At 33.1% G+C, this 13,195-nt stretch overlaps 4 protein-coding genes across 4 annotated transcripts; 2 read left to right on the forward strand and 2 right to left on the reverse strand.

Annotated features, from left to right (window-relative positions):
- Nucleotides 1-990: 990 nt before the first annotated feature.
- On the forward strand, nt 991-3,127 carry RO3G_14084 (uncharacterized protein; the record flags this gene model as incomplete). The annotated part of the gene is made up of 3 exons (XM_067668668.1): nt 991-1,061; nt 1,117-1,505; nt 1,569-3,127. The coding sequence occupies 3 exons, from the start codon at nt 991-993 to the stop codon at nt 3,125-3,127; spliced, it is 2,019 nt and encodes a 672-aa protein (XP_067524769.1).
- Nucleotides 3,128-4,696: 1,569 nt separating this feature from the next.
- RO3G_14085 (uncharacterized protein) lies at nt 4,697-5,242 on the reverse strand (the record flags this gene model as incomplete). Its single annotated transcript, XM_067668669.1, has 1 exon — nt 4,697-5,242. The coding sequence occupies one exon, from the start codon at nt 5,240-5,242 to the stop codon at nt 4,697-4,699; it is 546 nt and encodes a 181-aa protein (XP_067524770.1).
- Nucleotides 5,243-10,750: 5,508 nt separating this feature from the next.
- Nucleotides 10,751-11,048, forward strand: RO3G_14086 (uncharacterized protein; the record flags this gene model as incomplete). Its single annotated transcript, XM_067668670.1, has 2 exons — nt 10,751-10,753; nt 10,815-11,048. 2 exons carry the CDS (start codon nt 10,751-10,753, stop codon nt 11,046-11,048), a joined length of 237 nt encoding a protein of 78 aa, XP_067524771.1.
- Nucleotides 11,049-11,800: 752 nt separating this feature from the next.
- On the reverse strand, nt 11,801-13,168 carry RO3G_14087 (uncharacterized protein; the record flags this gene model as incomplete). Its single annotated transcript, XM_067668671.1, has 2 exons — nt 11,801-13,001; nt 13,050-13,168. 2 exons carry the CDS (start codon nt 13,166-13,168, stop codon nt 11,801-11,803), a joined length of 1,320 nt encoding a protein of 439 aa, XP_067524772.1.
- Nucleotides 13,169-13,195: the final 27 nt, after the last annotated feature.

The raw sequence follows: 13,195 nt of genomic DNA on the forward strand, positions 1-13,195 counted from the left end.
AGACTTGGTCGTCGAAAAGATCTATTAGTTTTATATTCTGTGCGCTTTCAGATACTTGATGAAGCATAAAGTCTCTGCATTTAGAGTTTTGCGGGATGTGCGCCAGCTGATAAAACAGTTAAAGATATTTGCCTATAATAACAAAGTCAGCCCGATAAATTTGTGCTGAACCCTTCATTATCTGTTAATAGGCGCTTTCTTAATAATTTAGAACCTCTAAATTGATCATTAATAAAGCTATTACTAACCTCTTTAAACTAGTTGGCCACGAAATCAGTTATGTTCTTTAGCTCCTTTAGGAATATCCATTTGAATTATTTCCACTTTATTTTTTGATACTTCTCAATTAATTGATTTCTTTTTTTTTTTTTAACATTTTCATTGTCGATGTTTTCCTAATTTTCAGCGCTAATAGCTGATTACCATTGCTCATGGTAATAATTACTTGAAAGTATCAAGAGAATATAAACATAAATATTTTCATAAAAAAAAAGTAATAGTGATTTAAATAGGGTAGAAAGAAATAAATTTTATTAAGATAATATATACAAAAGTAAAGATGGATCCTGTCATCAGCACCTTTTATGCAAAGTGGAAGCAAGCATGGGGAGAAAATAAGCCTAATATATAACCTTCAGCAATGCTCAAGATAGGCTTTATTTGACGTATCTAACTAATTTGCATTTAATTTTCTATATATGGCGTTCATTATGACGCGTTTCCCATACAAAAATCTCCAAAAAAATGCTATTTGGCATCACTTCCAACATAACCAAAGTATAATTTATTAATTGACTAAAAATAAAACACATAGCAATCAACCTCATCCCAGTGTGTGTAGGACCAATTTACTGGTTTCTCTTTTTGAGAAACATTATTTAAAATGATCCTGACTAACGATACATGTACTTATCAGCAACGCTCCCAAAAGGATTTATATCTGCATTATTTTTCTTCTTTTTTTCTTTTTATTTTACAATTTAAAAAAAAATGGCAACCCGTTCTGATAAACTTTCCGACGACAGTCAGCTTATTACAATGGATTTATCTGATATCCCAAAGTAAGACTCAATTGTATAAAAGATAACAAACATAATCTAATTTTATTACTGTTAGCTTACCAACTAATCTACTTTTACCAGAAAGCTCCACTCATTATGAAAGCGGATCTTTCACAGTTCATCAATTGCTGCTGCGTAGGAATGCTCTCACCTCACTCAAGCCATATGCCAACGCAATTGATAAATTGAAAGAGAGTTTATTTCATCTCTCATTAAGAGAGAACAAGCTATCTCATTTTCCAATTGAAACCATTTTGCTCCCCAACTTGACTAGCTTGTCATTAGCTGACAATAATATTACTATGATTGAAGACGGTATTTTCTCACAGCTACCTAATCTACAATGGTTGAATCTTTCAAAAAATTCATTGAAAACACTACCTTCAGATCTCGCCAGTTGTTATCAATTAAGAGGCATAGATGTCACAGATAACAGTATCACAAGTAAGAGAAATAAACATGGTTTCATTACTGACGTGGGATGTTTCTTATTCACGTCCTATTTAGAATTTCCTGGAACTGTATTTTCTTTACCGTACTTGAAGGCGCTGCTTTTGGACCGAAACAAAATTTCTGTTATTCCTTCTTATTTCAAGTTTCCGCCGACACTAGAAGTTCTTTCAATAGCATCCAACATGCTTAGTGAAATGCCATGGTCCTTGATCTATTCACCACCCAAAAAACTTGCTCATTTAAATATCTCTGGAAGTTTATTAAAAGAGCTTCCTGTGGATTTTCTCTCTGTAGGTTATGAAGAATTAACCAGTCTAGATATGCATTCATGTCAACTCACAAGTTTTCCTTCTTGGGCAGTTGCGCGCTTATGTGCCAGAGGTCATCTAAGAAGGTTGAACTTGGCCTTAAACCAGCTCACAGAGATTCCGGCTGAGATCAGTTCATTAAAAACACTACAGTGGCTAAACTTGAACGCGAATTTACTGACACATCTGCCTGTATCCATGTCAGCCTTAGTTGGATTAGTCAAATTGGGCATAGCACAAAACCACTTGGAGACGATCCCTCCTCTTATGTTTATTCATATGCAACGATTGGAGAAGCTGGATATCAGAAGGAATAGACTCAGATATTTCCCTCCATCTATCATGTCCACCATAAAGATCCACAATCGCTTTGTTAATCATGAAATCTTTGTGCCTCAAGCCGTGTTCTCCTCATTCGATCTTCGTTCAACATGTAGCCGACATGTGTCAAAGCCAAGTTATTACGATACTCTTTTTGGAAACCGTGTGTGTGACTACTGTCACCCCTTTGGAGGTGAATTGGACGACCTCTTTTTCGCTGGAAACCTGAGATTGCAGTATGTCACTGGTATTATCTGTGAGTCGCAAGAAAATGACTGTGAATCTATTCAAATTATTTCTCTATCGAATGTTTTCAGCATATTAGAAGAACTTTCCGAAGACTCCAGTCAAGAAACGATGAAGGCATCTCTGCGGAAATTTATATTCTCCGAGGAGAATGGCACAAAGAACATGAGATTACGTTTAACAAATATGGAATATTGCGACAGTCCAAGGTTTTCCAGAAGACTTTATTCACTACCTAATTTGCGCCCAACTTCTCACGCATTCAATGAGTTGACACAGCAGGAGATGGAAATGATCGAAAGTAGAATTCGTAGCTTGCTCATTACATTACCTTCTCTGCAAGATAAAGCATTACATACACACCTGAATGCCACTCTAGGTTCATTTTTTGATGGTTCTAACAAGGATTATGAAGAATATGTAGATTCAGAACGAAGGCTGGACCATAGTCCAGAGAGGACAAGGCAATTCATAGGTCAAGTACTCTCTGATCCTTACATTCCAGCTTTTGTCAAAGACAAAGCAATTGAGACATGCCAACAGTGTGATTACTGTTTGAGGTGGACCAGCCATTCAAATATCAAAGTGGGATATATCTCTGTTTTGCCTGAGAGCGGTGTCAAGATTCCAATTCGTTATCATATATGCTCTTTTGACTGTGCTCTGGACTCTCTTGTGAATCTGTATACATCTACAAGGGATTGGCAAGCTAAACACAGGCGAATCCGTGCATATTAAGCAGGATTAGTGTTGAGAGTGAAGATGGTACTGTACTAATAAATTAGATGCCTTGGAAAATATTCTTTAAAAAATAATAAACTTCCTAGATTTGATATCAGTGGCTTTCAAATTAAGCAGCAATGAAAGATCGGTCCTTTTGTCCTTTTCTTTATTTATACTATTGATACAAATACTTTGAAACCCCCATTCGTAATCAAACCCTTGATGGCTATTAATAAAATGCTTTTTGTGTGTTAAAGACTATCGATGGTTTAGCGAGCATATTTTGCAAGTAATAAGGTGTAAGCTATAGATGCAGTATGCAATGGAGTAAAAACAGAAATTCAATAAATTATCAAATCTGATTAGATAAACATATCGTAAATAAAATATAAAGAATTTTGAACTATAAACATATATCATTATGAAATCCCAACACAAATTCCACCACTAGAATGAGCAGTACAAACACAGCGTGTCTCGTACTCATTTCTCTCAACGCAAAAACGCAGGTACAGCCTGAATCTCATGCCAAAGTGCTGTGGGTCCATGAAGAAGCAGCATAGAGACATAAAAGAACAGTGAATAGGATAAACCAGTCTGCTTGATTTTTTTTGAATATGTCTTCGTACTGTTTTCATCGTTTTGAAATGGTATATAGATATGCGAAGCAGTTGCTGTTCAATATTCTTTCTGTTCACATTAATTTCTTTATTACCTTTTAATTAAAAGTCATCCTTTTTAACTATTGACATGAAGTTTTTATTAACATGCTGAACATGACATAAGCATTGGTGATTAAAATATATTTCCTGGTTTATGGGAACGATTATTTAAATTGAAGAATACTGTCTTAGTGTTCTTCTTTCTCAGCCTTCTTTCAGTTTCAATGTTAACATCGTTGATACTGTTGGCATAAGATGAAGTTTTAGATTTTAATTGTATAGATAAATCATAATTTATTTTCCCAAAAAAAAAAAAAAAAAAAAAAAAAAAAAACCAGAACAAAGTAGAATGGTACAGACTAGTAAACTTCGGCAATGTCATAATTAGTGAGATGGATCAAAAGGCTATTGTAGTGTGAAAAGCTACTACAACAAGTAGAGAAAAATAAAAAAAGAGACACTGAGATAGCTCTTTCTTGTTTGATCCTATGGATTTCAATAAAGTTATGATACGCATTATGTAAACGTCTATTAAACTACATGACATGAAGAGCGGTAACTAAAAGTCTTCAGTAGAAATAAAAAATCAATACATGCAGATATAAAAGAAATTGGTGTCTATTCTAAAAAGATAACGATCGAAGCGAGTGCGTCATTTATTTTTTTGAGATTTGTAGTACTCTATGATTTACAAAACTACGTAAATGAGAGCCTGCAGAATATGTAGATAGTGAGATAGTGTATAGATAGATGATAAATTTGATAGGAAGCTTATTAGTTTTTGCTTTCTATAGTACGCTACCATTGGTACAGCAGGAGTAGACAGCAGCATGCTTTGCTTTTATATTTGTACAACAGATTTAAAGAAATATACCAACATAGAATTACCGGGTAGTAGTAGTTACAGAAGGATTGAAAGCTTCTAAGTAGTGCCACTAGTAAGTCTTGAAGCTTGTGATATTTCTATAGCAAGATCTGATACAGAGTCTCTGGCCTTATGAGAAGTACCACTTAAACTCAAGATGTATTCATTGCTGTTGCAGTCAGAGGTAAAAGAGAACGGCAAGACATTTCTAATCAGCTCTTCCGTAGTCTTTTGTAACGGTATATCGCCATTTGTATTCATTAAAAATTCGTCACTAAGCAGGACAAGGAGCATGTTAAACACCTTAAAGTCATAATTGCAGACGTAGTCAGAAACATCAACATGGGCATTTTTGAGAACATCGATAAAATGGTCTTTGATTTCCGGTTCCAAATCCTTTCTTATAATTTGGTTCATATGAGTTGTAAAGGTTCTAATGGGTTCTAGATTCCGCTGAGAAGCAGAATTCACTTTCGGATGAGAAGGTGTAACAGATTCAGGGAAATTAGACGTAGCAGGATCAGAGAATTCTGGCATAGCAGACTTAGGGAGATTGTGGACAGTAGGTTGACCTTGGACTTGACTTAGTGTAATATCAAACATTCAGTAGTATGATCAACCCAGTACTGATAACCTTTTTTTTTTTTTGCTTGGAATTTCTCTTGATGTACTTTTCGATAGTACCAAAAGGATAATCATGGATTTTTTCAGCTTCAGTAACCACCCCTCGTTCTAGTCTTTTGGCCGTCAACAATGTGTTTTTAAGAGCTTCTCCATTTTCATTTTTTTCCCAAGTCATCCGTCAAATTTCGAATCAATCTTTTTTGAAGTTCTTCTTTTAATGCATAAGTAGTAAACTATCTTCTTGTTTTCTTTCTTTTCGTGCTCTTGAAGTGCTCGGTCTTGGTTCGTCATCTCCACCAGCTGGTCAATTTTTTGTAGAAGTCTCCCTGAAAGAAGGTGCTATTGTGAGATTCGATAGGCTTTCTGGCTTTGGTAGGCTTGATATAAGCTATTAAGATAAAGTTTTAGTAATTGAATAAAGTATTGTATAAAGTAAGTTCCAGATAGAGTAGATAATTCGAGTTATAAGTTCGCTTGTGTAGAGTGACCATCAGATCTTGTTAACTAAATCAAACTGATTTGAATAAAAGGAAAAGTAATAGGTAAAAGATAAAATAAAAAAGAGATTACAATGAAGTATATGATTCAAGGGATTATTGGTTCTTCCAATTTATAAAATAAAAAAGGTATTTTGTTTTAAAGGAGATTTATTTGAATAAGGTAAGATAATAATAATCATAATAATGCTTGATAAATTGTTGATATTTATATATTTTTGGTTTTCTTGATTTTGTGTTGTTTTTTGTGTTTTTCCTTTGAATTATGAATTTTGTTGAGTTTTTCAATTTCATTGAGTTATCAAAAATTTTGAGGGGATGAACTTAGTTCAGGTCCAAACTTTCTTCGAGAAATGGGACAGTTTGATTAAAAGGGTCTCTATTTTCGTCACATTATGTTTTTTGGAGCTACTTTAAGACTATATGTGAATCTCTGAGCTTTCTTCTTGAAATGAGTTATTCTAAAAAAACATGTGTTAGTCTGGGGGGTTTTTTTTAGAGAATATATATCAGGTTTGAGAAACTTTCAAAATGGCATACAAGTTACAAACCACTTGGATATGGAAATAATTGGCAGATTTTAGAGTATAATAAAACAAAAAAAAACAAAAAAAAACAAAAAAAAACAAAAAAAAAAACAAAAAAAAAACCAAAAAAAAAAAAAAAAAAAAACCAAAAAAAATAAAAAAAAAAAAATAAAAAAAATAAAAAAAATAAAAAAAAAAAATAAAAAAAATAAAAAAAATAAAAAAAATAAAAAAAATAAAAAAAAAAACAAAAAAAACAAAAAAAACAAAAAAAACAAAAAAAAAAAAAAAAGGAAAAGGTGAAAAGAAATACTTGTAAAAGATAAATTCAAAAGGGGGTTTCTGATCAGAAACGCGACACGAGAAAGGTTGATAGAGATAGTAAACTAATAAAACCAATAAATCAGATTTTAGATATCTTGCAACTAAAAATAGTCTTGTGATTTTTTCAATTAAAGGAATAATATATCTAAAAATAAAAGACAGTACAATGAATTTTTGAGATGTCGGTCATGTCTTTACTCTGAATAAAATTAATACAAGTTTTTATGCAAAACCCAATCTGCACCAACTACTACATAGTTTCTTGACTTCATGCAACATTTTTTTGATGTAAACTTCCTGCACTATACTATTTCGTACAGCTTTATTCTGTAGATGGATCTATCTACAACTAGTCTAGTGCATTATCTAGTAAGGGCTAGAACACTAGGAGCCCACAAGTAACACTGTGTCATAGCTGAAGTCGTAGTGATTACCTAAGTGCTACGCAAATCTAATTGACACAAACAAATACAATAGAAAAAAGGCATTTTAAGAAGCGCACCATCATTTTTAAATATCCAAGCACACCAACGACGGTTTTTCAAGTCCTTACATTGAAGTACACTGAACGTCAAGAAGTCATCTCACTACAAGCCCAGTACACTCTAACAAGGAATAATCAGCATGTTTACTTCAACATAAGATCAAGATGATGCAATAGTTACAATTAGAAAACATATAAATATCCTGCTATCGCGCAAGCTCAAAGAGGGCATACCTAGCTTTTGAATAAAGAAGTTTATCAAGATACTCTATTCGGATTTACTTAATATTCATATTTTAAAGTTAGGATTTTGTAATCTTTACAAAAGTTATACTATACTAAGGTTATTATTAGTATAATCCTTAATCGGAGACTATGATTTATTTCTCTTTTGTAAGCTTCTATAACTCTTAGCTATAAAGATAATCTTTGTTAAATGCATGTGTATGATGATGTTAATATTAACCAAATCACCACAAGCAGAAATACCTTCATTGTTCTTTCTTAACTTGTAAACTCAACTGACTTCACCATTACTGAATTCTTGAACATTACGCGGTTGCTAAGGGTGTTTATATTGAGTAGTAACAAGTTGGAATATTTGTCTTCCATTTATCTTGCTTTCTTAAGTAAGCCTTAGTAATTTTGACTGGACGACTGCCTATGCTTAAAGAAATAATCATCTGGTTACTATATTGCATAGCAGCATTACTGTCTATCATGAGTTGCAGAGTTGGATTGGCAACTGTTGTCCTTTGGTTGCTTGATTGTTCGTTGTTGTTCATCATTTTATAGAACAAAAGAAATAGGGTATATGCTAAAAAAAGTCTGGAAAACGCACACTTACATATTTTTACCTTTTCTTAATAAACTAGTTTAAGCACTTTGAACTCAACAACTATTAGTCAGAATGAGTAGCCTTTGTTGATGGCTTCATTCACTTTGTCTTGTCTCTTTAAACCATGCCAACCTTTTAGGCGTTTGAATCTGTCTTTGGATAATTACTCTCCACTGTCAAAAGCTCGATTTTGATAAGTCAATATTAGGACCTGTTACGATGAGGCCCGACAGGTGAATACTTTAGTTTTTTAATAAGTATTCTCATTTTCTGGAGTGATAGGACTCATCAACACTTAAAAAATTCGAAAAGGAAATTGCCTTATAAAATTTTGTTGGAGGTAAAAAAAAAATCATGAGTCCCATTGAGTCCAATGATGAAGTGAAATATTGCTATTGGATCTCTCATTTCAAGTGAATGTACAAAAAATTAAAATTGCTACACAAGCAAAGAAAGACAAAGAAGCAATTTTGACCTACAACAATTTTTTGTATCTATTGAGACCTTCTTCTTTTGGTTTATATTAACACTGCTCAACATATTTTACTAAAAGTATCCAAGTGCTATTAATGTGTTGCAAGATAGTTGAATCAGAGTCTCCTGTGGCAACAAAAATAGCATTATTATTAGATAGTTTGTTTGAAAGTGATCGTTATACTTTAACGCTGGATTTTGATTATGATTTAGGTTCGAGTACTACGTTAAATAGGGTTTACCTCGTTAAAAAGACAACTATTTTGTGTACTCTTTACATAATAGCCCTAGAATTGTATTATCCAGCCTATAACAACTCAAGAACTGGAAGGTTACTTCGAAAGTTTAATTAAAAGATCCTAGCATGCGTCAGAACTTTCAACCATATTATGCTATAAATAAAACCTTACCCATTTTCTATCTTTCAATAAATAAGTTCAACAAATCTCATGTTTAGATAATCTTTGATTGTCGCTTATACTAATTTTCAACTATATTTTCGTCAATAACCTTTTATTAAGCTCACATATCAAAATGTTCGATCCAAGAAGCATTGAAAGGAAGTTAAAAGGGGCATTAATAATCAACATGGTCAACCAAGCCATCAATGGATTTCATATGAGATTAAAGTTTGATTTTGTAAAATAATCATAGACTTCTAATGTATTTGTCTTTGCATGAAATAAACGTGAATCGAAAAGTTTCTTTTCAGCAAAAAGCTCATAGCTCCTTCCATTTCTCCTATCATTATTAATCCAAAGCTTATACTTTCTTCTAAAGGGAGTACTAATAAAGCTTTTCAAACTCTTACAATTCTAATAATCCTTTTCTGATGAATATTGCTTCCAAGGTTATACCGCCTAAATCAAAAAGAGAATGAATGTATAGGACGATAAAAATTTGTTATATTTGTTATCATACTAATCGTCTTTGGAAAATTCACTGAAGATATTGGAATTTCAAACCGTAGTTATATAATTTTCACTCAACTGAAATATGTTGACCATTTGCTGTTGGTTCGATTGAATCAAGGTACCAAAAATGGCATTTGTCCAGCTTATTGAGGTTTAATATAATTTTTTCTTTCAATACTTCAGTAAAACGATCTTTTAAAGCAGATTTCTTTGTTACTGTTGATGCTGATGTAGAATATTCATCTATAGACGAGGCATCATTTGAACTTGGTATTTTTTGTTTCATTGTTTTGAATGAAGGGTTTGCACCTTTCTAAAAAAATCAATCCATTGAAGTTCGACAAATTCTTAATTAACTTTATTTATCAGTTTGAACCAATGTTCGCCGTCAGTGGGCTTCTTTTCCTTAGTCGAATTTTGAAAAAGGGTACAGTGGTGTTGTCATTTTTTCCTTCCATTATATGGACTTAAGGATTTTGAAGTAAATTAAATTTTTATTTAAGGTATAAAAAAGTTGAGATCGAAGATTTGTGTTAAGGTTTGTAAGTTTGATTTGATTTTAGTAAGTGACCACCAGATCTTGTATTGTAGATCAAATAGTAGAAAGTAATAAAGGGTTTTCTTAATAAGAGAATATAAAATTAATACGATGAAGATAATTTAACTTTAAAGAATTTGATTTGTTATATTTGTAAGGGATCAAAAAGATTTTACATGTAAATCTTGGATATTCCTTTTATTGAAAGTAAATTTATAAAAATAAAATAGAGGTACTTTCAGAGTGAAGTAAAATAAAAAGTAAAAGGGTAAAGGGAGTTTTGTATGATTACAATTTTTTGAATTTTCTTTATTTACCTTCAGGGATTGAAGTCCCTCCGCGGACCGACATTCTTTCTCCTCAAAAGTTATACCAACTGTGTTACAGTGTTTACCTGCATTGGGTAGGTTACACATTGATAGATATTTTTTGTATTCATTATGGTTTATGGTTGATAGTAGTCCATATAAATAAAGAAGGTTTCCATGGAGATAAAGCAAGATATTCATAGATATACTAGTTCGGATCATATTTCATCTGTTGAACTGCTTCAAAGGTTGGGTAATTTAGCTAGGATGAGGTGTGTCATATTACCATATAAAAAGATAGAGCCACCCCGCTTTAATGACTCGCATATGTGAAGTAACACGTCGCATAGTAATTTAAAGCGAACCATATGAGTGATTTGAGTGTAGTAGATGTTTACTTGCAAGTACTTGAATGTAAATTTGCCTTTTCAAACGTAAAAACTAATCCTGTCAAATCAAGAATGCCCTTTCTGTCATAATAAAAGTGTATTTACTGAAGTTTTCGTACTTTCAAGTTTATACGATACAAAGCTCTTTTCTTTCATGATTATTTTTTTATAAATCTTATATTAACATAATATAAATGGTAAAGGCCAAAAGAAATACTTTAAAGAATGACAAATGACATTATTCTCATTAATTTACAGTATAAGCCTACCTTCCCCAATTTAGCTCAAGACTTTATTGAAGCTGTCAACAAATTCTCCTCCATTCATGAAGCCTATGAAATTTTGAAGAATCATAGTTGCAAAGAGATTAAGGAGCATGATAGTTGGAATGACGGTTTGATTCAACGTCAAGGTGAATATTACTTTACATGTAATGCTTCTGCCCTTATTGCTTTTGAAGTTGGTGTACAACATAATGGTGGAATCTGGTAAATAATTTTTGTGTTACATTAGTTGTATGCAATTAAGCCAAATACAAATATAAGCACACTTGGTTTAACAGAAGTTAGAGTGTTGTTGGACATGTTCTTGTCGAGTAAGAGGATAGTACATTCAAGTATACTTTGGTTAAGCATACATTCTATTCGTGAAACTGGTGATACTGACAATGTTACTCATGGTATTAGCCTTTTGCGAATAAGAAACAACAAAAAAGAATATATTCAATTTTAGTATGTTGAGTTGGAACAAAAGTTCACTGCCATTTAAAAAGAGGGGTGTTGTATCATGATTTGTTTAAAAAAATACCCTTTTTTAAGAAATAAACGGAGCTTAAAGCGTTATCAACTTTCTACTGTGATACGACAAGTGCTACTTTTAACAGCATGTAAGGGATTTTTTTATTTCTCCTTTGCTCTCCACTTTTTTCGGTCTTGCCATTAAGGGCCTCTTTTTCATTACAATATTTAATCTCAACATCGCTCTCGTTGTATATCTTACCGCAGCCTAACTTCATTTAAAAATACCAACTTCGGTATTCTTTAATCCACAAATCAGTTGAAAAAAAAAAACTGTGAGTTTAAGTTTAATTTATTTTTCACAGGAACAAAAATAACCTTTTACACCCAGCAAAAATTTTCACAAAATCCACAAATTGGCAGTGGAACGACTGTATTAGTTTATGATTTAAAAAGAGAATATAAAATTAAAATGGTAAAAGGGGAATATATATGATATAGACAATGTTAATAATAGTCTTCAACTTTTTCGTCTCTTGTACATGCGATTGTATCTGGAATTGATTCAACTTGACCTCCGACCATAATTTCTTGAGCATGGCCATCTATTAAATTATCCACTTGTTCAACAGTAACATCCGTTACCCTCAAACAAACAATGTAAGCTAAAATCAAGCCTACTCCTTCAATGGCAAAGTTGATAATGAGTTGTGTCATAAAAGGAGTATTGATCGCGTCTACTTGAGCAGCGATAGCACTAGCAGCATTTTGAATTGTCTTGTAAAAGCCACCATAACGAGCAGCACGTTCGGTATCGTTCGTCATTGTACCCATCAACCAATAAATAAAACCTTGATAGATGGAATCAACCAAACCAAAGACAGCATAAAGAATGATGTAGCCTGCATACTCAGGAGAATGGACATCGATATGAACGAAGCCTTCTTCCTTGACACTTTCAAATGTGAACTTCTTTTGAACAAAGATGGCACCGATCCAACTAGCTGATAAAAGGCATAAAACAAAAGTATTTGCAATGATCGCACGAGACTTTCGCTGACCAAGCCATTTTAAATCCAGAAGCCAACCAAAGAAAGCGGCACCAATGATTTGACAAAGCCAGTAAACAAGATTATTCAAAGAACGGGCTGGGAGAGAAAAGAAGCCACCTCCGTTGTAAACTTGGAACTGATAAGTGTAGAACCAGTTAGAACCGGCAAAGAGAGGGATCAAACAAATCATCTTCCAGTCACAAAACAAGGCAAGGATTTCGATAGCCTCACGACGCCAATTGGAAAACTTGTGAAGGGATACAGGAGTACCGTTAGCACGAATCACTTTACTGGGAGGAAGTAATGCCAACGATAAAAAGGCACCAAAGCCCATGATGACCATAAAGCCAATATAGGTACCAATCGAGATGGTGCTGGATGTATTATTAAAGTTATTGCCAAGAGGAATAGCAGCACCTACTGTTGCACCCAAATTAAAAATCATCCAAAAAATAGAGAATGCTTTTCCTTTATCATTTTCGTCAGGATAAGACATCATGATACCAGCTTGCGCTGTCCATAAAAAACCGGCACCGATACCAAGAATGGCACCAGTTGCAATAGTAAATCCAGCATTGGGTGTAAGATAAGATCCAACGTAAAGAACATAAGCAAGAGCAGCAGGAAGGAGAATACGATGGCCAAATATGTTGAAGCTAAGGAAATGTTTAATAAATGTAATCATTGAATCAACTATTATTTACATAGGAGCACCAACTAAAGAACAAACGGTAAAAGTAACAGCCAACGCAGTGTTTGCATCGTTTGTTACTTTTGTATCAGCTTGTCCTGCACCGCCCATACCATTCAAGGCATTGAACATACCAGGACAGCAAAAACATATAAAACC

The sequence above is a fragment of the Rhizopus delemar genome, genomic scaffold, assembly GCF_000149305.1.
Source record: "Rhizopus delemar RA 99-880 supercont3.13 genomic scaffold, whole genome shotgun sequence".
Lineage (NCBI taxonomy): Eukaryota > Fungi > Mucoromycota > Mucoromycetes > Mucorales > Rhizopodaceae > Rhizopus > Rhizopus delemar.